This window comes from Neopelma chrysocephalum, unplaced genomic scaffold (genome assembly GCF_003984885.1).
Source record: "Neopelma chrysocephalum unplaced genomic scaffold, ASM398488v2 Primary Assembly neopelma1_81, whole genome shotgun sequence".
NCBI lineage: Eukaryota > Metazoa > Chordata > Aves > Passeriformes > Pipridae > Neopelma > Neopelma chrysocephalum.
In genome coordinates this window covers 4084550-4110414 of record NW_020897743.1, presented here as the reverse complement: position 1 = coordinate 4110414, position 25865 = coordinate 4084550, and the positions used below count along the sequence as shown (strand labels likewise).

Genomic DNA, 25865 nt, shown 5'->3' with positions numbered 1-25865 from the left:
TGCCTTGCATTTGTGTATCTTTCCTGTAGAGCCAGTGTGCTGGGAGTGGCTGGGTTGTATGGCAGTTGACACTGTAAAAGGTTCATATAACCTGTTTATGCAGAGTTCATCAGAGTAGAGTGAATCCCAGTCATTCCTGGGGTCTCTTAACGCTCAGGTCACTGCCAACCCAATGTTTGGGCAGAGTAGGAAGTGGGCTGTTTGGAAGTGGAAGGGAAATGGATGACCATGATATCACCAGGAGATTGGGAGTGACCAGTTACTGTTGCAGGGATTTTCTTGATCCTGGTACAAGATACTCTTCTGCTGTCGCCATACTGTGTGGCCTTCAGTACGTCTTCAGGTTTACAGTTCTTCATAGTACTTGTGGGTATAGTTCATGGCAGCAGAACTTTGAAGCACTTAGTAATAAAAATAACTTGTGGTAGTTGAGAAGTCCCCTAGTCCCTACATTTATCCATGCATTTCTGGCCTTTCAAGGTACATATTAGGCAAGTGTGATGTGCAGAGCTAGATGGCTTTCCCAGGATCCTCACTTCTTTTGTGGAAGTGGTTGTTCCCAAAATTTTAAGCCATGGTTATTTATTTCCTATAGTTTTTAACTCAATGTACAACATGGACCAGGAGCAGAAATGGGAGTAGTCTCTTAGCACATTGCCTTGGTCATTGCCCTAAGAACTGGATGTTTCTCCAACCCTCCCTCCCTCTTCCCGCTCCTTTCTAGGCCTGAGCAGAGGTACCTTCCTTCAGCAATCTTTACTGTTGCATGACCATGTTCCTTAACTACCTTTTCTTACGTCTCCCTAGATGTTTTCTCCACCAATGCATTGTGAATCTAAAGCCAGCCCTTCCCCTGAAAAACCAGATCCTGAAAAGGAAGCAAAGCCTCTGCTGAAGGATAAGTCTGTGGAAGGAATGCTTGCATCCTTGTATGACCAGCCTCGGCACATCCAGTATGCAACACACTTTCCTATTCCTCAGGTATGAGACCTGCCTGTAAGTTCTCCCCTTGTGCTCTTGTGAAGTTGTGGTTCCCTGCTTTGAGTGGGTAAGGAGCAATCATGCTTTTCTGGATGTCTTCTTGCTTACTCCCAGGGAAGCTTCTGAGATGAAGCTTTCCTTTTCCTTGGAGAGATCCAGATGTGAAACAAGATTAAGGCATTTGGACTCGTAGTTGCTAATGCAGTTGTCTCTTTTGGTTCCCCAGGAGGAGTCGTGCAGCCATGAGTGTAACCAAAGGCTGGTAGTTCTTTTTGGGGTTGGAAAACAACGGGATGATGCTCGGCACACCATCAAGAAAATAACCAAAGACATTCTAAAAGTCTTAAACAGAAAGAGTACTGCAGAGACAGGTTAGTAGAGAGACACTCCTGTCTGGAGTCTTACAGTGAAAGGATTTTATGTAATCTGCAGTGTGTGGTAAGAGGTATTAGCAAATGGGAGTCTGAAATAGTGCTCTGTTTTCAAACATACTGACTAGCTAGTCAGACAATCAGTTTCCTGCTGACACTATCTGTTTAATTGAACTTTTCTTCAGAAGAGAATTGAGTCATGCAAGGTTCAGAACGAGACCCTGGCCAAAACTTTGACTTCTCAGATTTTTTTCTATATTTTCTTGCATTTAGATTCTTGCACAAGAAGCAAAAAATACTTTGCCTATGCATATTTGACAAAGACTTGGTTAAATGTGTCATGGCATTATGCTTCAGGCACATGCTAGATCCACAGGACAGGAAATTTAATTGCTGTGTCAAAACCAACAGAAAACCTCTGATGTCTATCAGCTGAGAATCTGGCTACAATTTTTCTTTCTTAGTCTGATGCATGAAAGGCAATGTGAAAAGTGATAGAAAGATAATACTTCAAAAGGTGGAGTTCTCTGACAAACTTTGGGGCTGAACATCTCCAGTCCAGAACACCTGTTCTCATCAGGGAATAGGTATACCTCTAAATCAAAACAGAAGGGTCCTCCAAGGAGTACCTTCATTTGGAATAGCCCTACTGCCATTCAGAAGGTTAGGAATTCCTTCCTCAGCAGTTTGTTTTGAACTCAGATTGGTCCTTATCAAGGTCAGAGACTCAGGCTTTTGGCGATACTGCATGAAAGGAGCTGGTCTTGCTGAGGGACTGGCAGGAGGCAATGGCTGATGTCTAATCCTCTGGTGAGGAAGGTAGCCTAATACTGTTTTTTAATCCTCCCAACTTTGGTAGGTGGAGAGGAAGGCCAGAAGAGGAAAAAGAGCAAGCCAGAAGCATTCCCAACAGCTGAAGATATCTTTGCAAAGTTCCAGCACCTTTCTCACTTTGATCAGCACCAGGTCACATCTCAGGTATGAAAATCTCAAGACTGCTGTCTTTCTTGGGCCCTTTGTGTTACTGAGAGCAGCTTCCTGGAGGGGAAGAGGGAGGTGGGTCCACTGAGGGAGTTCTGCAAGGGGACATTGTACTGAGTGTTGTCTTGCACTTGCAGGTATCTCGCAATGTCTTGGAACAGATCACCAGCTTTGCTTTGGGAATGTCATACCACCTGCCTCTGGTGCAGCACGTGCAGTTCATATTTGACTTGATGGAGTACTCACTCAATATCAGTGGTCTTATCGACTTTGCCATCCAGGTAAGGGCAGTGTGCTCAGGTGCTTCCTGGGGAGGGATTCATCTCCCTGAAAGGCAGCAGATCTGTGCTGTGATAGTTGGCCTGCTCTGGGGGTCATTGGTGACCCTCTGACCTGTGTCATGGAGGTGGTCAGATTAGGTGGTCATTGTGATGCTTTTGGGCTGCAGCTGTTAGGAAGAGGTTGTTTGTGGCAGATGGTCTTACATGTTCTATTCTGAGGATTATTTTTCCAGAGACTTTGGGCTTTTCTCCAAAGGACTTGCATTCAGTCTCTGTCTCTGGTTGCAGCAGGGCCTTGTTCTGAGTCAGAAGGGGATTGTCTGTCTTTGGCACCTTGCCTACCTTGCTCCCCTGGAAAGATTCTTGGCACATGGCAGCTCAAGCTGCCTTCTGGATTCTGCTAAAATCCTGTTGCTGTTTCTGCAGCCTGTACCAGGTGTCTCTTGAAGCCTTGCTGATGGAATTGGGGCTGTTAGGCTGAAAAGGATAGCCAAGTGAGATTTATGCAGGATAGAACTACCAAACAAGCTGCTTGATACTACCTGTGGCCATATCCCAGTCACCCTCTGACACCCAAGCCCTGACAGCCCTTTATACTGCCTGAGGCATTGTACCTAAGTGTGGGGTGCCAACTGTTCTCTAAGCAGAAAGTGCCTGGCATCCCTTTCCTGGCAGATCCTACAGGCTGTGGGTTTGGTGTGCCTCCTCCCTTTCTGACCATACCTTACCCCTGTGGCTGTTGAAGGGTTTTTCTGTCATTGGGTGCAGTTGCTGAATGAACTGAGCGTGGTGGAGGCAGAACTGCTGTTGAAATCCTCCGACCTTGTTGGCAGCTATACCACCAGCCTGTGCCTGTGCATCGTGGCTGTGCTGCGGCACTACCACTCCTGCCTTATCTTGAACCAGGACCAGATGGCTCAGGTCTTCGAAGGGTAAGGGTGTCTTCCCCTCACTGTGTGTAAGGAAGCAGTGTATATTCTGGGGCTTTGTACATACCTGTGTCATTCCTAAGAGGTGGCAACTTTTTGTGCCTGAGGATTCAGCTCACTTCTTTTTTTTGTCTCTATACAGTCTGTGTGGGGTGGTGAAACACGGCATGAACCGCTCGGATGGCTCCTCAGCAGAGCGCTGTATCCTGGCCTATCTCTACGACCTGTATACCTCCTGCAGTCACCTCAAAAGTAAATTTGGGGAGCTCTTTAGGTGAGTCTGAAGCAGGTGAGATGCAATGGGTCCTGCCCAGTATAGCACCTTGGCTTAAGCTTTGATTGTGATTTTGTTTGATGGGATTGTCCCTGAGATACTCTCTATGGTGAACTAAGGTCTCGTGAGTAGTGGCCTGTTTGACAGGCAGTAGTGACTTAGTGGGTGATCTTGACTCTTAGATCATCGGGTTGGTTTTGGTAAATTGCCTTCAGTAGTCCTCTGCACCTCCACAGGTCTCTACTTACCCCACCCCTAGAGGATAGATGGAGAGAGTTCTGTTCCTACCAAGCTGATGACATCCTAAAGGTTGTTCTCTGCTTCTTAGTAATCTTACCATTTGGATAAAGGGCCTTTGAGCTGTAACAGATAATTCAAAATGTCATTATAGTGTACAGTAACAATCAGCAAATTAAATGCTATGTATTCTTTGGAAAGGAGTGGAGAACAGACCAAAGAGCACCATTAGGGCCACCATTTAAGTCATGACACAACAGTGCCTCGTGGTTTGAGGCAACAAATTTCAAAAAGCGTGTAGTGGACTTAGGCCCAAAGGAGAGTGAGTGGATAGATTATCAGACATTTGGAATTACTTACTTATGAGGAAGTGAATCTCCTCCCCACAGAAGAGGAGTACAGAGGGGGAATGATAGAAACTCTGTAAAGTTGTGGTTGATACGGAAAATAAACTGAACGTTCAGTATGTCCTGCAATACAAGCACAAAAGAGGAATGAATAGAAAATAACAAACCGGAGAGTCTTTGTTGGTACACAGAGATTGTGAATTTCAACATGTTCTTGCCCAGGGAGGGTTTGTCTTTGCTTACCAGAGTTCAGTGGCAGCGCAGTTTTTTGTGTTCCTAATCTCTTTTCTGTCCTGGTTAGTGACTTCTGCTCCAAGGTGAAGAACACAATCTATTGCAATGTTGAACCATCTGATTCCAACATGCTGTGGGAACCCGAGTTCATGATTGACACTATTGAAAATCCATCTGCACATAACTTTACCTACACCAACCTGGGCAAGAGCCTCAATGAAAACCCAGCCAACCGCTACAGTTTCGTCTGTAATGCACTTATGCACGTGTGTGTGGGACACCATGATCCAGACAGGTGAGAGGCAGAACTTTCAAGGTTCTACTGAGATAATAAAATCTTTAGGTGAGGGTAAGAAAGCCAGTAGCCATTTCTTGGCTGTCTTGGGGTGTGAAGGAGGATGAAGACTGGGGTCCCTTAAAGAATGGCTGACCTGATGGCATGCATGAGTAGCAAAGCTGACCCTCTGCTTTTTTCATTATTTATTTAACAGGGTGAACGACATTGCTATCCTGTGTGCTGAGCTAACTGGCTACTGCAAGTCTCTAAGTGCCGAGTGGCTGGGTGTGCTCAAAGCTTTGTGCTGTTCCTCCAATAATGGGACCTGTGGCTTCAATGATCTCCTCTGCAATGTTGATGCAAGTGCAAACATTCAAAAGGGGAAAAGGAATTGAAGCAGGAGTGGAGGGATCCCTTGGGAGAAGGCAAAAATAAACAAGGGATGGAGGCTTTGTCTTCTGAGGGCAGGGAAAAGGCTTTGAATACCGGGGGCTGCCTTTAGTGTTTGTTGCAGCCTGGGCTGATCCTGGACATTGACCAGGAGTTATGGGCCCTTCTGCTCCCCAGCTCCTAGGCAAGCTGAGGAATTGCTGACAGAGGGAATGAGGTAGAGGCTGTTGTGATCACTGGCTGATCTCCTCTCTTCCAGGTCAGTGACTTGTCTTTCCATGATTCCTTGGCCACCTTTGTTGCCATTCTCATAGCCCGGCAGTGCTTGCTGCTGGAGGACCTGATCCGCTGTGCTGCTATCCCCTCACTCCTCAACGCTGGTAAGTGCATCCCTGCACAAAGCTGGGCTTAGTCTCAGTTCTGGCCCACAGGCCAATCCTTAATGGATACTCAGTGAACCCCATAGTTGTGAAACATGCCTCCAAGTTGTAAAACATACTTCTTTTATACTTCAGAATTGAATGTGATGCTTTAGAAAGTTTCTGACCTTTTTATTTCTGTCAAAAACTGGTTGTGCTAAGGTTTTTCGGGGCCTTGCTCTCTGGAGTTTGTGTGGAAGCTGAAATAAGCATGGGGAGATGTTACCAGCCACACTGGGTGACTGGTATACTCAACTCTGAACTCCAGCAGTACACCTCCCAGTGATGGTACATTTTGGCTAGAGCAGAGAGCTGACCAGTTGGGCCTACAGCACCTGGGTCACTGCCTTTGCTCTGCCACCAGCCTGCCCAGCTTTACTCTGGGGATTGCAGCATCCAGACTCTTGACAGGGTGAAGTCGGAGCAAGCAGAATGCAGTGCACGTCACTGGGGATAATACTGATGGATTTGGTCACTTCCATGTTAATTGCTACACACGCTCCATATTTGTAAATACAATAAGGCTGCTGGAGCTTCTCGAACTGGCTGCTCCAGGGCAGTGCACTGTGAATAGCTTTTGGACTGAGAGTCAGCTGTCCTGGTGCTTAAAAAATCTCAGTTGGCTGTTTTCTTTACATAGCCTGCAGTGAACAGGACTCAGAACCAGGGGCACGTCTGACCTGCAGGATTTTACTCCATCTGTTTAAGACTCCGCAGCTGAACCCGTGCCAGCAAGACGGCAGTAAGTGAATGAACGTGGAGCCTTTATTGTGAAAGTACTGAGGCTTTTGCACCCCAAGAAGAGAGATACTAGACCTTATGATTAGAGATCATAACCTTCTTACTTTGAATAAAGCAGGCAAAGCCTGATACACTGCTTTCTGCAGAGGACAAAGAACAGTATCCTTCCATTTATGTCATGCCATGGTAGCCAGGCACACTGGGGAGAAGGCTCTTGGAGGCAGGAAACCAGCCAGTAGAGGTGGCCTTGCTGTCACTAAACCATTAGAGTAATGATCACTTCTTTTTTTATGTCTTGAGCTTTGTATAGCCTCTTAACTTGGTGCCAGAAGCTGCTGTTTTACAGCACTCCCTTTTTGTCTGATGATGGAAGCAGTCCAGGAAGCTCTGTTCTTGGCTCTTCATCAGTATCCCGATAGCTTAGATTTCTAAATCCAGCCTGTATTCTAGGTTTAGGGTACTGTTGGAGCTTGGAGTTCACGACACAGGCACTGCACCCCATTTGGATTTCATGGTTCAGTTGTCACAGTGTGATTGGCACTATGCTTCACGAAACTTAATTAAATGGACCTCATGCTACAGTTAGGAAAGGGACTGGCCTCAGGATTCACTGAGCTGGATTTTATGGTACTTGCTGGCACATAACTCAGGCAACTCTGGAGCCCCTGCCTTTCTCTCCTGCTGAGTATTGCCTTTCCCCTTTGTCCTCTTTGCAGACAAACCCACAGTGGGAATCCGCTCTTCCTGTGACCGTCACTTACTGGCAGCTTCCCAGAACCGTATTGTGGATGGAGCAGTCTTTGCAGTGCTGAAGGCTGTCTTTGTTCTGGGTGTGTACCTGTGTTAGCCTGAACCTGTAAGAATGTTTGTCAGGGGAGTGGGAGAAAGGCACTGTCTTGTATGTGTTGGCTGTACCGAAGGCCAGAGGAGATCTGTTCCGGTGAATATGTGGCTTGTCTGTAGCCCTTTGGTTGAGCTCTGAACATGCTTTGAATCCCTTGGCTGCACAGAGATCACTGATCCCAGAGAGAGTTCACAAAAGCTCAGGGTGTTTTTTGAGTCAGGCTTTGTGGTTAGCGTTGTTGATTAAGTGATATTTGTGTTTTTCTTACAGGAGATGCAGAACTGAAAGGCTCTGGCTTTTCCCACCCTGGAGGTGTCGATGATCTCATGGATGATGAGCTGGGCACCAGGAAGGCTGGTGGTCGAGTAGTAACTGTAGAAACAGCCAGCTTGGATATTTATGCCAAGTATGTACTAAGGAGTATATGTCAACAGGTGAGTCTGTCCCATCTCTAGGTTTGTCCTTATCCCTTCTGCAGGTGGATATATCCCATATGCCCTTCTGCAGGTTGAGTTTGGCAGGTGTTTCTTTGAAAGAGCAGTGAAGAACCTGTGATGTTTCTATCAGGTGACAACTATGAGGATTGCTCACCTTTGTTAGCAGAATACAGAGAGGCAAGCAGTGGTCAAGAATTGCACTGTGCAGGGACTGCACATCCCCTTTGCTTTGGCAACAGCACAGGCCTCATGTCCAAGGAGGGGAGTGCTGGGAGTTGGATGCTGAGGTGTGTGCTGGAGGCAAAGATCAGCAGAGAAAGACAATTGTTGAAGTGATAAGTGGTATCTTTCAGAATGCATCTTAAGTGTGCTTGCAGCTAAGCTGTTAATGTATCCCTGGGCTTTGCATTACCCTGTTAAGTTTATTAAAGAACAGCAACAAAAGCCTTTTGCTTAGCCTAATCTGACAGCACCAGGATTTCTGTTCCTTTGTGGAAGACTGGCAGTTGAGGAGCTGAAACCTGGCTAATAAGGACTGCAGAGTGGAGTGGATGTTACCATGCTGTATGAAAATGGATGTTGAAGGGTTTCCTTAGGCTTGGTTGGTAGTTTATTCTGTCAACAGGAAAGATGCAGTGTTACAATTTGAAACCTATATTTTGTATTACTAATGTGCAAACCCAACACATTGGTGCTATGTGTTGTCCTCATGCTATTGTTTATTAATTGGCTCATTACATAGCAGTGTTACCAGCCTACCAAAGGAGAATTGGAGCCACCTATTTACAATCATAAATTCAACATACTTGTTGTTACTGAAACCTGACTAGCATTTACAGGAGATATTCCCTTGCTGATCACAGTCTACATAGGAAGGACTCAAAGTAGATAAAAGTGTGTGTGTGGGTGTACAGCAGGGAGTAGCAGTGTCAGGTATCACTACTCATACTATTTGTTGGCTGCAATGGTTATGTAGGAGTGAGCATTCCAATAGACACCCGTGAGTTACCACCAAATTGTACCAGAGCTCCTACAGGGTTCCTGCAGCTGTAAAGGGCTGGTAAAATGATGTGTTAAATATTAGCATTTCCAATGTGAGCAGTGGATGCTGCAGAACTCTCACTATCAATTCTGAAATGTCTGTGGAATGCCTTAAATTATAAGTTGTGATTTCCCAATCTCAGATTCAGGTATATATTTTATAATAGACTTCTTTGTGAGGTGATCGGGAAAAGGTTTCTTCATAGATTCATAGATTGGTTCGAATTGGAAGAGACCTTAAAGGTCATCTAGTTCCAACCCCCTGCCGTGGGCGGAGACACCTTCCACTAGACCAGGTTGCTCCAAGCCCCACCTAACATGGCTTTGAGCAAAGTAGAGGGGGCAGAATCCCTTCCTTTGACCTGCTGCCCACACTGCTTTTGATGCAGCCCAGGATACAATTGGCTTTCTGGGCTGTCAGCTCACATACTGGCTCGTGTCAAGATTCTTGTCCACCAACACTCCCAAGTCCTTCTTAGGGCTGCTCTCAATCCATTCTCTGCCCAGCCTGTATTTGTTCTTGGGCTTGCCCTGACCCAAGTGTGGGACCTTGCACTTGACTGCCTTGAACTTCACTGAAGGGGAGAAATGCATCAGGCACTGGAGAGGTCACCAAACTACATGTATTGGCAAAGTGGAAACTTCATCTGGGATGAAGCTGAAGATCTAAGTTGAAGATTTTGGTTCCACAAGGATTTCAAACCAGAGATTTAATTTTCCAGTCTTTGTGCTTTAATGGTTAGAGTGCTGTCCACTGCTGAGAGGGGCTTTCCAGCTTTCTAGGCTTAGCATCAGCACTTGTATGTGGTGAACTGGATCCTTATTTCTTCTCCTCTGCTTGTCATTTTGCAGTGGAATAATTCTCTGATCAGGCTTGCTCTGCAGCTGCAGAAGTGCTTATGTAGCAGTCCTCTGTTGATTTTAATTTAATGAATTTGCCTAATTTTAAATATGAAAAAATTCTGCACTAACAAATGCTGCAAGTTAACTATAAATTGTGTGAAGAAGTACCTACCTCATGTTTGTTTTGGAAACTGCTGCCCTTATTACATACATTTAGGGAGCATCAACTGAAATTGAGTGGCTGACAGTAATAGTTTTCTGTCTCCCTTCTCATGATATGTGACTTTGTAAATGGCTTGCATCCAGTCAATAGTTTTCCTTTCCAGACTTTGAGAAGTAAAGTAACTGGCGTTTGCAAAGTATGGCAGTGTGTTTTCCATCATTATTTGAGAATTGAGTGGTGTGCTTTTCCCTAAGACATGTTCTGGTTTAGCCTTTGCTGCAACCATGAGTTACCTAATTTAGGACAGCTCCAGAGCTTTGCTGTGCAGCAAATAGACCAAACAATTTTAAGTGATCCCTTCTGATCTTTTGAGCCCGAGTGGCAGTGTTGGTGGAGCCTGGACATGGCAGTGGCTGTGTACTGTTAAATCACACCAATATTTTATCAAAAGAAAGAGCAACTACTGTGTTTCACTACTGCTGACTTGTCAGAGTTGATGTTTCCTCTGTTCCGATTGCTGTGCTGTGTGTGACGCCTGCTGAATCAGGATAGAGCAGTTCATGAAGAGAAATGATTATCAGGCATAACTGCATACTAATAAAGCTTTTATGATTTTGATGTGTTCCATGCATCTCTCTGAGCCTGAAAGCAGGGGCGTTGGTTTGGAATCAGACATCAGTTTGACTGTGCTGACTCTGCCTTTGTCTTGCAGGAGTGGGTAGGAGAACGATGTCTGAAGTCCCTCTGTGAAGACAGCAATGACTTGCAGGATCCTGTCCTGAGCAGCACTCAGGCCCAGAGGCTGATGCAGCTGATTTGTTATCCACACCGGCTGCTGGACAATGAGGAAGGAGAAAATCCTCAGCGGCAGAGGATTAAACGCATCTTACAGGTGCGGGCTCCTGACAGAATCTAAGAGTGTCCCAGTAATTGCCTGCTGTGGTGTTAGAGTGGGGTTGTCCAAAATGCAGCCCTCTGAGAGGTCTGGCACTTGTTATGGTGGGATCTGAGGGTGTGGGTTGTCATAGTCTGAACTGAGATAAGGAATCACATGAAGTGTGTGTGTTTGTGTTGCAGAATTTGGACCAGTGGACCATGAGGCAGTCCTCGCTGGAGCTGCAGCTCATGATTAAACAGACAGCAAACAATGTGAGTGTCTGCTCAGAGGGGACCATACAGGGATGTGTGAAGTGGATACTTGAGAATTGGTGGGGAGGTGGCCTGGCAGAAGTGGGAACGGGGCAAAAAGTACACAATGAGGGAATCAGGCCTGTGAAAGCCAAGCTTGAGAGGGAAGCAATGAGACTGAGACCTGAAGAGCAGCAGCCATGGGGAAGTTGGCAAACTGGGTTTGTAGTGAGTTGTGTTGAAATGTGCAAGCCCTGTCAGTGGGTGCTCTCAGAGGAGGACTTGGCTGTCTTTTCTTCCCTATCTCCAGGAGATGAACTCCTTGTTAGAAAATATAGCCAAGGCCACCATTGAGGTATTCCAGCAGTCAGCAGAGACCAGCTCTGCTAGCTGTGCTGGTAATGGAGTCAACAGTCTCAGTAGCTCAACAAGTGCTACACCTGCCAGCAACAAATCCAAACCCATCCTCAGGTAGGTGTAGAGCCAACGTGCAGCTCCCTCGTAGATGAGTCTGAATTATAAGTTGGATTGCAAACTGCTTTTCTCTCCTGTGTTGTCACAGCTCCCTGGAGAGATCAGGAGTGTGGCTGGTGGCCCCTCTGATTGCCAAGCTTCCAACATCAGTGCAGGGCCATGTGCTGAAAGCTGCTGGAGAAGAACTAGAGAAAGGACAACATTTGGGGTCATCGTCCCGCAAAGAGCGGGACCGCCAGAAGCAGAAGAGGTGAGTCCAGGGAAAAGGGCAGGCAGTGTTCGCTGTGCTAATCCCTCATCCTGGCAGTATACCTCCTTCTCTGTTCCCTCTGCAGTATGTCCCTCCTGAGCCAGCAGCCCTTTCTGTCACTGGTGCTGACGTGCTTGAAAGGACAGGATGAGCAGCGGGAAGGCCTCCTCACCTCTCTGTACAGTCAGGTCCAGCAGGTGGGTGTCTTTCGTCCCCTCCAGCAGGCAGGCTATTGGACATGGCCTCAGGATGTTGTCTGTCTCGGAATAGGGAGCTTGAGCTGACCATTTCTGAGTCACTAGACAGTGAGCAGTACAAGCTGCTCTCCATAAGCTCCAGCATACAGCTTGTGAGGTCTGTCCTCTCCTGTATTTCTTAGATTGTTACCAACTGGCGGGAAGATCAGTACCAAGACGACTGCAAAGCCAAGCAGCTGATGCACGAAGCCCTGAAACTGCGGCTGAATTTGGTGAGCAGTTGCAGAAAAAGAGCTTAACCATATGGGGTGAAGAGTTGTCTGCCTTTATCTTTTTTTTTTCTTGGAAGATACATTGGAGGGGCTATATATGTCCTGATGCAAGGAAGTAGGAGAGACACTTGTGCTGCTTCTAGGTCTTGAGCCCTGAGTGTGACAGGGTGCATGGATAAACTTCCTTGCTCTGTTTAATCAGGTTGAAATCCAAAGACTTGGTCTCTCTTTTGTAGATGTGCTTTCCCATTTCAATGCTTTTTCAGTCTACAGCACTACTACTTGCATCTGAGGTTTGTCCTGCTGACAGCAGTCTTCTTCAGCTCTCAGTAGGATTTAAGCTCCTTTAAGCTCTGGTTTAAGTTAAGGTCCTTTCTCACTTTTAAATCTCAGTAGTTTTTTGGGGCCCTGTGACTAAACTCCCTTTCTTTGCCAGGTGGGGGGAATGTTTGACACAGTCCAACGCAGTACACAACAGACAACTGAATGGGCTGTGCTTCTCCTGGACATCATCAGCAGTGGCACCGTGGACATGCAGTCAAACAAGTAACTTTCTGGCTGACTTCTCATCCATACACTTCCCAAAGGAGGCAGTTGTTAGCCTGGCCCCATTTCCCATGTGAGCTAACTGTCTCTCTGGATGATCTGTCAGAAGTACTGTGATGGCTGAAAGAGACTTCGAAGTAATAACAGGCCACGACTTAGGTCCTAATATCCAAGTGCCATATCCAGAGCAAACTGGGCTTTCCAGATGCAGAGAGATATGCAGGGGAGAGCTGAGTCTGGACCTGCTTTTTAGAGATGCTGAATGGATAGAAAGGAGTCTTTATCTGTGATACTGCACTTAACTCAAGTGGAAACGCCCTGTGGTGTATAAGCAAAAGGAGGATTGGTGTGGGAGGTTAACTGGAAGACTGGCACTTCTGACTGTAGGCAGTACTCTTGACAATCTAATATAATGTTTGGTGTTGCTATGATGGCAGAGGCTTTATATCAGCTTCTCAGGTGACCTTGACCTTTCTGCTCTGACCAACAGCGAGCTCTTCACCACCGTGCTGGATATGCTGAGTGTTCTCATCAACGGCACCCTGGCTGCTGACATGTCCAGCATTTCTCAGGGCAGCATGGAGGAGAACAAGCGGGCATACATGAATCTTGTCAAGAAACTCAGGGTGAGGGACACCAGGCCCTGTGTGGGGAGCAGAGTGTGCTGTGTTGTGGTTGTCCTGCTGTGCAGATTTGCCTGTGTCATGAATGGTACCTGTCCTGTTGCTGCTGTTCAGATGAAGTAGTGAGGGTGGCCCCTATGGCTGAAGGGTGTGAAGGTGAGAGGTGTAATGCAGGGGTGGAGGCTGAAACCGGAGAGGCATAGGTGGGCTTTGGATGGTTTTCCCTGAGCAGTTCTTCAAGTCTTCTCTATTCCACTTGTGCAGAAGGAGCTGGGGGACCGGCAGTCGGACAGCCTGGAGAAGGTGCGACAGCTACTGCCACTTCCCAAGCAGACCCGAGATGTCATCACCTGTGAACCTCAGGGATCCCTCATTGACACTAAAGGCAATAAAATAGCTGGCTTTGATTCCATCTTCAAGAAGGAGGTAAGTGAAGCATTTTTGTCTGTATCACAGCTCCTGAGTGCAGGTGTCACCTTGTCCTCTGATGCCTTAAGTCTGCACAGCTTGAGAGGCATCTATGTGCGATGCCTTGTTCCCTGACAGCCTTGAAGTGGCTGGCTGCACACAGACAGCTCATACCCATGTCCAAAAAGGGCAAAGCTGGGTGTTAATGCTTGGTGATACATGCTGCTGTGGCCTGAGATGTTAATCAAACTTTGATTTTGTACTTAACGGTTATATAAAGCATAAAGAGACACACATAATCCTTGTCACATAAGTTACTGGGCAGTGCCAGGAGACTGGCAGTTGTTGATGAAGGCCTTTAGAAATGACTGCTTTGCCACCTGGAAGAGAAAGGACCTTTAGGGTGAGGGCTCAGGCTGTTTACTGAGAGATCTGGAGTAGAGCCCGAAGAAAGCATGGTTTCCTTTACCCTCATAGGAATAACAACAGGGACTTGGAGGTTCTTATCTCTTTTGCTTTAAAGGGTTTGCAAGTCTCTACAAAGCAGAAGATTTCCCCTTGGGATCTCTTTGAGGGCTTAAAGCACTCAGCCCCCCTCTCCTGGGGATGGTTTGGGACAGTCCGGGTGGATCGCAAGGTGTCCAGGTTTGAGGAGCAGCAGAGGCTTCTTCTGTATCACACACACCTGAAACCCAAGCCCCGCAGTTACTACCTGGAGCCGTTGCCACTGCCCCCTGAAGAGGAAGAGCCGCCAACACCTGTGGCTTTAGAGCCAGAGAAGAAAACTGCAGAACCAGCCAAAGCTGACAAATCAAGCTCCAATCCTGCCGCCTCTACTGAAGAACGCAAGAAGAAACAGAGCAAAACCAAGAAACGCAACCAATCTGCCAACAAAACTGAGGTAATGGAGTGCCCAGCATCTGGGGACCTCCTGTGTCCACTGTTCCTAGTCACAGAACACTCCCTACAGTCTTCCTGAGGAGTCTGAGAGTGGTGTAATGGTGAAGATGTGATATGTTTCCTCTCAGCTGGGAGTGCTGGAGCTCTATCCTGCTCTCTCTAGCCTGAGGCAGGGTAGACATTTTCTTAATCCCTGATGGGAGGGAAGGAGGCTGCCCAGGTCAAATAGCATTCCAGTTTCCTCCTGTGGTCTTTGCAACCCTTTCATACTCTTCATCCATTCAGGTATTCCCAGTGCATATTGATAATTTTTTATTCCTTTGTCTTTGCAGGACTTTGTGTTGGGCCCTAGCCGAGGGGTTGCCTACGGAGTGGGTATGCCTACAGATCTCTTGCATCACCAGTCAGGAAGCACGATGTCAAGGCTGGCATATGGGCCCTCACCAGTGGGTCTTTATGCCCAGAATCAGCCTCTTCCAGCAGGTAGGTGCAAAGGAGAGCTGAGCATAATGCACCTCTTTGGGAACCTCCTGTAAGAGCCCCTTCTGTGAGATGGCCCTGTGCAGGCCCCTGCACTTTGTCCTTTTGCCTGTCACTTCTAGATACAGTGATGAACAGTCATTCTGGAGCTATGAGGTGCACCAATTGCCTGTGACTAGGCAGCCTGCTTCTCTTGTAGGTGGCCCTCGCCTGGATACGTCCTACAGACCTGTACGCATGCCACTGGGAAAACTGGTTCAGAGTCGTCCTCCATATAGTGGTGTGCTGCCTCCAGGGATGGGGAGCATGATGGGCATTGACCCCTCCTACAAGCCAGCAGTGTACAGGCAGCAGCCTCCAGTATCCCAGGGACAGATCCTGAGGCAGCAACTTCAAGCAAAGTTGGTAAGTCAGAGCTGTGCTCCTGCTGACTCCACAGTATAGCAAGCCCAGGCTGTTTGGTGCTGTCCCTTCTAGCCAGAACTGCCCAACCCTGTCTCTGTGTCTTCTGTGGAACGATGTTGTCTCGTGTCTGTTCCTCTGGTGCCACCTGCTTTGTGGGCCCATGTCACTAGCAGCTGGGGGGAGGCTGTCCCTGAAGGGCTCTGGGGCATCTGTGGCTGCTGGGAGATGAGAAGGGCATGTCCTGGCTGTGGGTTGGAGTGTTTTTTAGTGACCTGTTTGTCCCAGATCAGGGTGAGGCAGAAGTCATGAGCATATGCCTGCTGTGCAGCAACCTCGTAGGCTAAGCAGTGAAAGTATTTGTCTGGTTTGGTGGGAGCTGCTGAGGAGAGAGCAGCAGTGTTCTTGCCCCTTGGAGATGTCGGGAAAAGCATTTCTCTGTTGCCTTCCAGCAGGGCCAGGGCATAATGAGCCAGCAGCCTGTGCGCCAGATGGCTCCGACCCCGTCCTATGGAGCACTGCAGCCCTCCCAGGTAGGTGGCAGTTCACAGGTAGGGCTGGAATCTGGCTCCAGCACAGGGCAGCAGCTTTATTGCTGCTAAATCCTGCAAACATTTGGCTTTTCTCCCTCCTGGATGAGCTTCCTTGTGACAGTATTCACAGGAGGCTGATGTCCTGTGTTCCAGATTCTCTTTTCTACCTTACCCTGTGACTGAAAAAGGTTTTTTGTTTCTTTTCAGGGTTACACTCCTTACGTCTCCCACATAGGCCTCCAGCAGCACCCCTCCCAGTCAGGCACGATGGTACCTCCTACCTATTCTAGCCAGCCCTATCAGAATTCCCACCCCAGCTCTAATCCTGCTCTAGTGGATCCTGTTAGACAGATGCAGCAGAGACCAAGTGGCTACGTGCACCAGCAGGCCCCTGGCTATGGGCACACCTTGAGCAACACACAGAGGTATCTCCTGCCCTACGGGCTGTTAATAAGCTGTATTTCATCAAGGGCTTCCCCGCTCTGCTCAGACAACCCTAACAGCAGTCTGTGAAAACCCTGTTCTCCATGCTGTGTTATGCAGCATCCGTGTCATTTGCACCCTCGGAGGAATATCTTTATCCAGCTTTCAGTCCTGGGAAGAAAGAGAGAGACAGAATGAAATTTGGAAATGTTAGTTGCAGGCAGGAAACAGTGTTACCATTCAGAGAAAAATGGAATAGAGAAGTATGAGAAAAATTATCTGATAAAATCATAGTTTTGGTTTCAAATCCAGCCAGCAGATCACCATCAAAGGGCTAGATCTGGGATTTCTATTGCTCCTGAGCACGTATAAATCCAGCAGGGAAACCATGCAGAACAGTGGGATGAGGACTGCTACTTAGGGCTTTTAGAAAAAGAGGTTGGATTAAACCCTTGAGAGGCCCTGGTGCCCCTCACCTTTCTGCAGAGAGACAGCATGGATTCAGGGGGCTGTTTGGGCTGTCTTGTTGATGGCAGAAGTTGTGTTTGGATTAAAGAAGCTGGCTGCCTTTTAATGTTTTCCTCCATGAGCTTGTCCTCTTCTCTTGCAGGTTTCCTCACCAGTCAATACAGCAGACCCCCATGATGAGTGGGATGAACCATTTGGGTCCACAGGGAGTCCCCTCAGGAATTCGACCCAGCCAGATACTTCCTGACCAGCAGCAGCAGCAGTACCTGAGGCAGCAGCAGCAACAGCAGATGCTGAGGGTGAGTGGTTGCTGACAGGAGGAAGGCTGCTGGAGCTGGAGGAGGCTTGTCCAGAGCTGCTTACCTCTGCCCCTCTGTGTCAGGAAGGATGTCAGCTCTCTTGGGGCTGTCTGTAGTAATTTGCTACAGACAGCAGTTCTCCCTTCCTTAGAGCTGCCCACTCCTGATGGAGATGCTGCACTGCCTTGTGCCAGTCACTCAGCACAAGCTAAAAGGAAGTTAGTAGTGGTAAAGGTCTGTTCAGGCCTCTGGGGCCTCTATCCCACCTTTCCCTGCTCCAGCTGAGCCAATAAACTGTGCAGAAAGTTAGCTGTTGTAGGAGTGTGGCAGGAGCCAGAAACAAAGGGAAAATCCTCCCTGCCCACACAAGAGCAGGTAAAGTAGTTCAAGATCATTTTTAGGGGCATATCTGCATTTCTCAAGATCAAAATAAGTGTTGTTTGCAGTTTCCAATGGCAGAAAATCTAGTATGGATTAGTCCAAATACTCCATTTCTAACAGTGTTTGGTGAAAAACTGATCCAAAGTCACCTGTTAAACCCAACTCCTAAGTTCAAAGAAGTTCACAATCATGTGTCAACAAATAAGAGTAGTATTCCATGGATTTGCATTATGGCCTTAGGAATATTAAAAACTTATATGTAATACACATACATCTCTTGGAGTTATAGAAATGTACTGAATTGACAGAGAAACAGAAATAGTTTAATTGGTGAATCCGATACCTTATGACAAGGCCTAGCAAACCTGTGGAATACAGAGAGACTTCACATGGCACAGAGTGCTGAGTCTTTGTGTTCAGAGAGTGGCCTGAGTGAGACAGTGGTTCCTGTAGAGAGCTGCAGTCAGCAGTATTTGAGAATTGCTGCCTTGCACTGGACAAGAGAACTGCCTCTAGCGTGGTCAGCAGCTTTTAGCCCTTTTGATGAGTAGCACCCCCTGACTATTCACTTGGTTTCTTTTAGCATTCTCCATCACTCATATTTAGAAGAACATGCCTCAGACAAATTGCTAACGCTTCTCCTAGCTCAGTAACTTCATGTATACCTTCAGGTTTTAGCTGACTTTGCTTGGTTGCTTAAAAAAAAACACAAAGGTGGAGCGCCTAAGATCTCCCCTGTTACAGTGTTACCAGAGCCATGCCAGATGTGGAACAGACTCCTGGGGCTAGAGCTGACTTTCATGGTGCAGTGGCTTGTAGAAAAGGATGGGTTGCTTTTTGGTGTGTCTTGCATGGGTTGGTAGGCAGGTGTTGCAAGCAGCTAGGACATGAAATTGGGAGGGTGTCCTGGCTTATTTAGTCAGTCATCTGCTTTCTTGTGTACCCAAGTCATAGCATCAGTTCCAAGAACCGAAGTGACCAAACTGGTTTAAGGTGGAGGTTAGAAGGCTGCTGTAGAAACTCACTCCCTTTGTCTTGACTCCTTGATCCAAGTCTCAATGTGTTTGTGACTGGTTCTTGTATGAATTTTATTGTCCACTGTGTCCTGCTGTTTACTGGCTGTTCTTGTGATGTTTACTCAGTGTATTCCTGGGGAGGATTTGCAGGTTCCATAGGTCAGGTTTTTCCAACCTTCTTTCATAGATACTGTCCATTCTCCTGATTGTATTTTTGTCTGTTTTCAGAGTCTGTTCAAGGTTTGAACCTTGCCCCTTGGAGCCAGTGATGGGAACTGTACATACCATCACCACATTGGGTTGTTATGATAACATTGTGTTCTGTTTCTGCTAGAAATTCTTCTTTTGATCTAGAGAGTTAAAACCTACATTGCCAGATGGGAGAATTGTCTGAAAATTGGGAGAAATAAAAAAAAATACATGAGATTTCTGGGTATATTCTGACTCCAGCACAGTGAACATTCTTCTCACCATAACTAGGTCTGTAAAGATCTGGGTTTGAGCACTGCATCCAGTTTTATCTGCATCCTTTTATTGAAGTGGAACACCAGCTGGCATGACTGGCAGGAAAGGGCAGCATGATGGATCAAAGAGTTGGGGGGATATGACTGAGAAGGAAAGTCTAAAATAGCTGGGCATCACATTATAGAGGCAAAGACAAGAGGAGAGATAACTCTCCAAATTTATCTTGAAAAAAAAGGAAGCCAAACCCTTCTTTATCTCTTCTTATCCCTTGGCTGTAGGAAAAGAAATGGCCTTAAAACATAACATATGAGATTCAGGGTAGAGATTAGGGAAAACTCCAATAGTAGGAGTAACTGTGACCTGGAGTGGATTGTGTAGGGAGGGTATAGGAGCTTTGTTGCTACCTCTGGAAAGAATTTGAGAGCAACTCAGGCAAATACTCAGTGAAGTCAGTATTGATCTTAACTAGGAGGCAAGAGATGAACCAGTTCTTGAGTTCTTAGTTGCTTTCTATTCTTGTGCCTCGTTTGCTCCTAGTAATTGCCTGGTAATGACCAGGTTATGACAGGGAGTCCTCTTCCTGCCATCTGTCAGCAGAATCATCTCAGAATACTTTGCAGAATCATCTCATCTTGCAGAATACTTTGTGCTGTCCTTGTATTTCTTGCTATTTCTCAGCCTGGGGCAGGGTCCTGGTGAAACTTGGGTAATTTAGGAACCTGTAAGGAAAATGGTTTAAGAGTGTATGTTACTGCATGGAACACCCTTCCTCCTTAAGCCCTTCCTGTGCCCTGTTGCTGCGTACATTGCCCTGACAGTTCCCTGATGGTCCCTTCTCTTTTGTCTTCACAGCAGCAGCAGCAACAGCAGCAACAACAACAACAGCAGCAGCAACAGCAGCAGCAGCAGCCCCAGCCACCACAGCCCCAGCCCCAGCAGCAGCCCCAGGTGTCCACAGTGCCTCAGCCACAGGCGCAGGGCCAGCCCCCAGGGCTTGGGATGCAGGCTCTTCCCCCCCAGCAGCCCATTGTGAGTGTTCCCTCAGAGCCAGAGGGATGTGATAATCCAGCACAAACCCAACTGTTTCACCTGCTTTCTCCTTCCCTGAGCTTCCCAGGGCTTGTGTGAATGCTGAGGCTGCCAGCCAGGTGGTGTGGCTCTGACTGTGTTTCTCTCTTTGCAGTTCCAGCGCCAGGGCCTTCAGCAGACACAGCAGCAGCAGCAAACAGCTGCTCTGGTTCGACAGCTTCAACAGCAGCTTTCCAGTAAGCCTGAGTGTTCTTGATCCTGTTGCTAGTGTCCTCCCTGCTGTTTTCTATTGCAGGTACTCTGATGTAGCAAGGCTGAGCCAGACCGTCTGTCTGAGGCCATAAATGATGCTGGCAGGGAGGTGGCATCAGGAATTAGAGCTACCAGCCCAAGGGGCACAGCAGCAGGGTGGGCAGTGCTTGCCAGCTTGTGAGCAACCTTCCAGACCTTCCTCCTGCTGCCTGCAGAGGGATGAGGGAGCTGAGGCATTGTAGGGACTGCCACATAGCTTTCCTGAAAGGATCCAGTGTGCAGCTTTAAATTGTTTGGGGGTATTTTCTCTGCTGCAGGTGACCTCTGAGGGGCACAGGAAGGGTGTAATCATGGAGCACTCACTTGGTGGATGACCCAGGGATACTGTGGTTGTGTTGTGAGCAGGACAAGACTTCTTGGAGGCAGGAAGGGTACTCTGGGAAGTGTAACTGCACACTTGCTGTGTTTGTGGTGGTCTGTGGGCTTTCATGGCTGCTGTCATGACAGGGTAATGGCATAGATGGTGTTCAGCCTGTCACTGTATTCCTATAATCTATATTGAATTACTGGCTGGAGGATCAAGAAACAGAATCCAGTGTTTCTGCTGTTCCATTCTGAATGGCCTGCTGTCACTGTCTACTGTCACCTCACGGGCTTTTCTGCCATAAAAATGGCAGAAATGCTGTGGAAATGCCCAGAAATGGACCACACGGTTGGGTTTATTTGCAGTGAGTGTGAGACTATGCCGGATGTGGTGATGTGTGGAGTGGGGGACTTGGAAATTGTGCTTATACTTGTTCCCTGATGGAAAATCCTTAGTCCTTGTGACCAAAAAGAACTCCCCAAACCAGAAGTATTAATGAGTTTTAATATGCTAAGTTTCCCACTAGCCTGATTCACAAACCACAAGTCTGTGCCAAAAGATCCCAGCAGGACACTCAAGTGTAGGAAGGCCTCATATAAGAATCTGAATATAGCAGAATAGCCATATTTTTGTATCCTGTCTCTTCAGCAAACGGAGCTGTTGTAAACAGAACAGATGTGTGAGTCCAGTGCAGCCGTGTGTCAGCAGGCAGCTTCCACGCTGCTTCCTTGGGTTTGCATCAACTCCCCCTGGAAGCATCTGGAGTTCTTATTTGTAGTATCTGGGATGGAGTGGAAAACAGGAGGTGTAAACCAAGAGCAGCCTGTAGGAGGGGACAAGGGTACTTTGGGCTCAGGATAGGCTGCATTAGGAGGCTCCAGGGAATACCTGAACGTCCAGAGTTGAGAAGGTGGCAGGCAAGCCAGGTTACACTCCTCTCCTTTTACTTAGTCTGACTTAATGTTAAACATGTTGATGTGGTTTTGGAAAAAAACCAAACTGGTGCTCAAGTATACTGTAATCACTATAAATCACAGAACATCAGTCCCAGCAGTTCGGAAGTTCATGAAGTTCTTGAATGTAACTTTACTTTTTTTCCTGCCTTTTTTTGTGCTATCTGGAAGTCTTTTGGGGCTGTACTTCATTTGTACCGAGATACTGACAGGGAGCCAGGATAATTGTCTCTGAAGCCTAACTCTGGTTCCTGTGTGCCTTAGGATGAGTGGCACTAGCTGGCTGAGCAGCTTTGTATGGCTGCAGGAGTTGTGCAGTCTTATAGGGCTGATTTTCTTTTAAAACCAGAAATAATTAATCCATAAACCCATCCTCCCAGCTAGCGGCCACCTTTCAGGGCTGTGTTATGGTCCTCCAGTTCTACCATGAGAGACACAGAGATCTCTGGAGAAGCATCAGGATCAGGACTGGCACATATCTTTGTCTTCCTCAGAGAATGTGGGATCCTGGCTGTGCTGCTGCCCAAAGGCTCAGACAGATGTGCAGAGCAGAGTTACATTTTTTCTTCTCATGGCCTGTGACACACTCCTCTTTCAGCTTTGGTGGGGAGGGGGATTTCTTGTGCGAACTAGACTTGTGACTGTCTAACTCTGTCTTGACCTCAACAGATACACAGACACAGCAGAACAACAACCCATTTGGACGCTACTGATCTGTGGCACCTTCAGCCTGATCCAGGAGGGAGACATCACTGTGGATGGATGGATACAGCCTCTTCAGCCTGACCCACAACCCCTGGGGCAGTCCCAACCTCTGTCCTTGGGCCTGTGCCCCCAGTGCTGCTGCTGTCTGTTCTCACAGGGAGATGCCAGGAGGAGGGTTTTATTGTACAGAGAAAGTGTTTTTACTATCCGATTTCTACAAATGTTTATGGAGATCCCTTGTGGCCGATAGTCTCCCTTCCCACTTTGGTTTCAGTTTTTACTCAGTTTTTAGTATTTTTGTTAAAATAATGATTAAGACATTGTAAAATTTTGTACTTTATTTATACCAGATGAACTCCATACTGCAGACATTCTCGGATGAATACAGAGAGCTTACTTTGCAAACTGAGTGTGTATTCAGAGCCTGCCTTTCCTCCTCAGCACTCCTCCCAGTACAGCCCAGCAGCACCTCCACACATGCTCTTTATCTCTTTCTCAATAGAACTTATGTCTGCATTTTCAGCGTTTGTGAAGGCTGAACAATTTGGTTTGGGAAGGAAAGCCCTTCTTCCCTGTTTCATAAGCTGCTGTTCACATGCTTGCAAGGGTTTGTGCAAGCTTTGTAGGATTTATATGTTGATTAAGAGCTTTACTAGCAGTCTGTGGTGTGTTCCACCAGGACAGAGGTATAAAGCAAAGAGGAAGTTCTGTTGCAGGGTAATTCTGAGCTCTAAGAAGCCCAGCTTCCCCACCACAGCAGTTACTGAGATCTCAGCTCATTACCTCTGCAGTCTAGGAGGAGCTGCAGACCAAGTGCACTCACAGTGCTGCTTCTTGTTCCCCATCACAGCAAGGTTTGGCTGATGAGCACCAAGGCTCCTCTGTTAACTCCTTCTTGACAGCCCCACTGCTTTCTCTGCATGGGTAACATGCTGCATTCTCAACTTCTGACCTGGCTAGTGCAGCCTGCTGGCATGGGGTCTGGTCCTAGTGCTCTCTGCTCTCTGTTGAGCCTGGAAGCCACCACCACCTTTCTTCCATCTTCGGTTCTTCCTCATCAGTTTGTTCTGTGGTTCCGGTGGTAGCTTTTCTTGACCAGCATCTGCCTTCTGTCCCATCTGTGTGGGATAGAGTGAGGCTCACAAGGACTCAGCAAAGAGCTGCCCTGAATCTTCATCCGAGGGCACACAATTCTGTAGGGTAGGCCACAGCATGAAGGCAAGCTGAGCCCTTTCCTCCCTGGGAGCAGGTGTGGGGCAGTTCTCTGGGGGTAGCTGTGTGGCCTGGCCCCACACCCTGCTGTGCCCTGCTCCTCCCCAGACTGTGTTGCGCCTGCACCTCTGCCAGGCTCCTGCCACGTGGCTGCAGGTGCCTTGGAAAGTGTTGCTGGCCAGGCCTGATGGAGAGGACTCACTCATTCCTGAGGACAGATGTGTGTGCATCCCTGCTTGTACCTTTCCATGAGGATCAGGCTGGGGCCCAGCCCTGAGCTGGCTGCGGGGTCCCCATCTGCTCCAGGGGCTCTGCCTGCCTGCAGCCCGTGCTCGGTGACCCCAGAGGTGGCAGCCCTGCTCCGGGCCCTGGCAGTGTCAGCTGGACCCTACTCTGAGGGACCCATGGCTGCGGATGGAGCAGGGCTGCGTTCCCCCATCCTGCCGGGGGTGGGGACAGGAGGGCCCCGGCGCCAGCGGAGCCACAGCCCGGGGACCCTGGGCACTGCCCCTGCCCAGAACATGCCCCTTTTCGTGGTGTGTGCGGTCATGGCCGACAGCCCCCTCCTCTGCCGGCCCCGGGAGGCAGCTGAGCCTGCGCCAAGCGGCATCTTGGATGCTCCTTCTGCATCGCTGCCGCGCCGGAGGTGGGAGGGGGGCGGCTCTGCAGCAGCCGGAGCGGGGTGGCAAAGGCAGCACAGCCGCGGGGTTCCGGGCAGGGGTGCAGTGGGTGCCGCTTGCACGGCAGCTGTGGCAAGACTGGGGTGCCGCAGCAGGAGAACACGAGTGCTGATCTCCCGCTGGGTGCTCCTCAGGGCCGCGGGGATCAGGTGAAAGCACCCCAGGAACCACACTACCTCCCTGGGAAAAGGGGATGTACGTGTCCCTCCCTGCGGCCAGGTGCCTGCTGCCGCGGGACTCTCTATTGCATGGCCCAGCGACAGCGCTGGCCCTGCTCCTCCTCTGGCAAAAGGCTTCCCCCAGCTGTGTCTGCTGCTTGACAGTCCAGGTCTGTGTGGGATAAGCAGGACGCCGGAGCTCTGTTGTGGTGACAGACCCAGGCTGCCACTGCCCCCAAGATCCCACACGACCCTGGATGGCTGTCCAGAGGTTTCAAGTGGGTGCAGGAGGCTGCGGGGGGACGTGGGGACCAGGGCAAACCCTGGTCACAGCACAGGGCTGTCTGGGGAGCTGAGCTCTGCCTGGCCTGGCTGTGTGCCTTGCAGCTGCCGCTGCTGTGCTGCACATTAGGACTGAGCCGCGGCCGTTTTAAGCAGGTCTGACAGCTTCCAGCCCTTCTGCTCCTTCTCCGAGTCGTGGCTAAACGCTGCTTGTGACAGAGCCAGAGGCGACCGGGGGCATTTTAATACGCGCTGCCCATTGAGTAATGCACTCAGCTGCCCTGCTCTGGCCACCCGTCCAGGAAGGGGGTGGGGTGTGCGTGTGTGAGTGTGCGTTTGATGCTGGCCTTCCTGACGCTGGGGACCAGCCCCAGAAGCTGCCTGGGCAGAGCCCTCAGGTGCTGTGTGCAGGCGCTGCCACACGGAGTGTGCCCAGCATGTGGGGACAAACCCGAGGTTACACAAATCTTGTCTCATTGGGGTGATGGGTGGCCTGGAGCATGCTGTGCCCCACGCACCCACCCCACCCAGCAGCCTGGTACAGACGGTCCCCGTGGACCATGCCCTGGGCAGAGGTGTCTTGTCAGGCACTGTCAGAGCTGGTGTTGTGCAAGAAAATCGATCACTGCTCACTCAAGCAGCTGAAGCTGGCAGTGGAGCAGCTGAGTACCCAACCCTCCCACAGTGCTCGTGGTGGGGACTGGGCCACAAGGCACCACTGCAGACGTGCACCATCACCCTATTTTGGGCAGCAGGACCCAGGGAGCCATGCCTGGAGCCCTGCCTGCTGAGGGGCAGCCCAGCACCAGTCCAGGGCCCCCTTCAAGATGCTTCTCTGAGCCAATGAACCTGGTGGGCACAGAGCAGGGCTGTGCATCCATCCCACATGGTGCTGGACCATGTTGCCTGCCAAAAGGTGTACAGGGTGGCAGCTTGCAGCTCACTCTGTGAACAATGGGCCAGCAACACAGTCAAGCTACTGACCACCAGCAAGCAGTCCCTTGGAGAGGGAGCTGGGCAGGAGAAGCAGGAAAGCTCTGACCGGCTCTGAAGCAGCAGCTGGAAGGCTCTGGGGAAGATAAAGGCCAACCTGCGCTGAGGTGCTGAGATCTCCCTGCCATTTTACGTTCACTGGCTCAGTGCAGGTGCCAGTGGGGTGTGGGAGAGTCAAAACA

General features: G+C 48.8%; 1 protein-coding gene across 6 annotated transcripts in view; it reads left to right on the top strand.

The window, feature by feature from the left end:
- The window catches only part of MED12 (mediator complex subunit 12), a 36420-nt gene extending 13657 nt beyond the window's left edge, over positions 1 to 22763 (top strand). For 2 of the 6 annotated variants that reach the window (XM_027690666.1, XM_027690671.1), the window contains 30 exons: positions 808 to 981; positions 1208 to 1352; positions 2212 to 2330; positions 2471 to 2614; positions 3383 to 3546; positions 3686 to 3817; positions 4703 to 4930; positions 5127 to 5271; positions 5562 to 5682; positions 6362 to 6463; positions 7179 to 7292; positions 7577 to 7740; positions 10503 to 10682; positions 10868 to 10939; positions 11229 to 11389; positions 11481 to 11642; positions 11728 to 11839; positions 12022 to 12111; positions 12548 to 12657; positions 13148 to 13283; positions 13545 to 13706; positions 14212 to 14589; positions 14921 to 15071; positions 15268 to 15473; positions 15923 to 16003; positions 16211 to 16428; positions 17037 to 17193; positions 19908 to 20084; positions 20239 to 20320; positions 22323 to 22763. In XM_027690666.1, coding sequence (XP_027546467.1) covers positions 808 to 981; positions 1208 to 1352; positions 2212 to 2330; positions 2471 to 2614; positions 3383 to 3546; positions 3686 to 3817; positions 4703 to 4930; positions 5127 to 5271; positions 5562 to 5682; positions 6362 to 6463; positions 7179 to 7292; positions 7577 to 7740; positions 10503 to 10682; positions 10868 to 10939; positions 11229 to 11389; positions 11481 to 11642; positions 11728 to 11839; positions 12022 to 12111; positions 12548 to 12657; positions 13148 to 13283; positions 13545 to 13706; positions 14212 to 14589; positions 14921 to 15071; positions 15268 to 15473; positions 15923 to 16003; positions 16211 to 16428; positions 17037 to 17193; positions 19908 to 20084; positions 20239 to 20320; positions 22323 to 22366 — 4431 coding nt within the window. In that variant the 3' untranslated portion in view covers positions 22367 to 22763. Of the gene's footprint in view, positions 1 to 807; positions 982 to 1207; positions 1353 to 2211; positions 2331 to 2470; positions 2615 to 3382; positions 3547 to 3685; positions 3818 to 4702; positions 4931 to 5126; positions 5272 to 5561; positions 5683 to 6361; positions 6464 to 7178; positions 7293 to 7576; positions 7741 to 10502; positions 10683 to 10867; positions 10940 to 11228; positions 11390 to 11480; positions 11643 to 11727; positions 11840 to 12021; positions 12112 to 12547; positions 12658 to 13147; positions 13284 to 13544; positions 13707 to 14211; positions 14590 to 14920; positions 15072 to 15267; positions 15474 to 15922; positions 16004 to 16210; positions 16429 to 17036; positions 17194 to 19907; positions 20085 to 20238; positions 20380 to 22322 lie in introns of all 6 variants that reach the window. The other 4 variants (XM_027690668.1, XM_027690667.1, XM_027690669.1 and 1 more) reach the window with 4 other exon arrangements.
- Positions 22764 to 25865: the final 3102 nt, after the last annotated feature.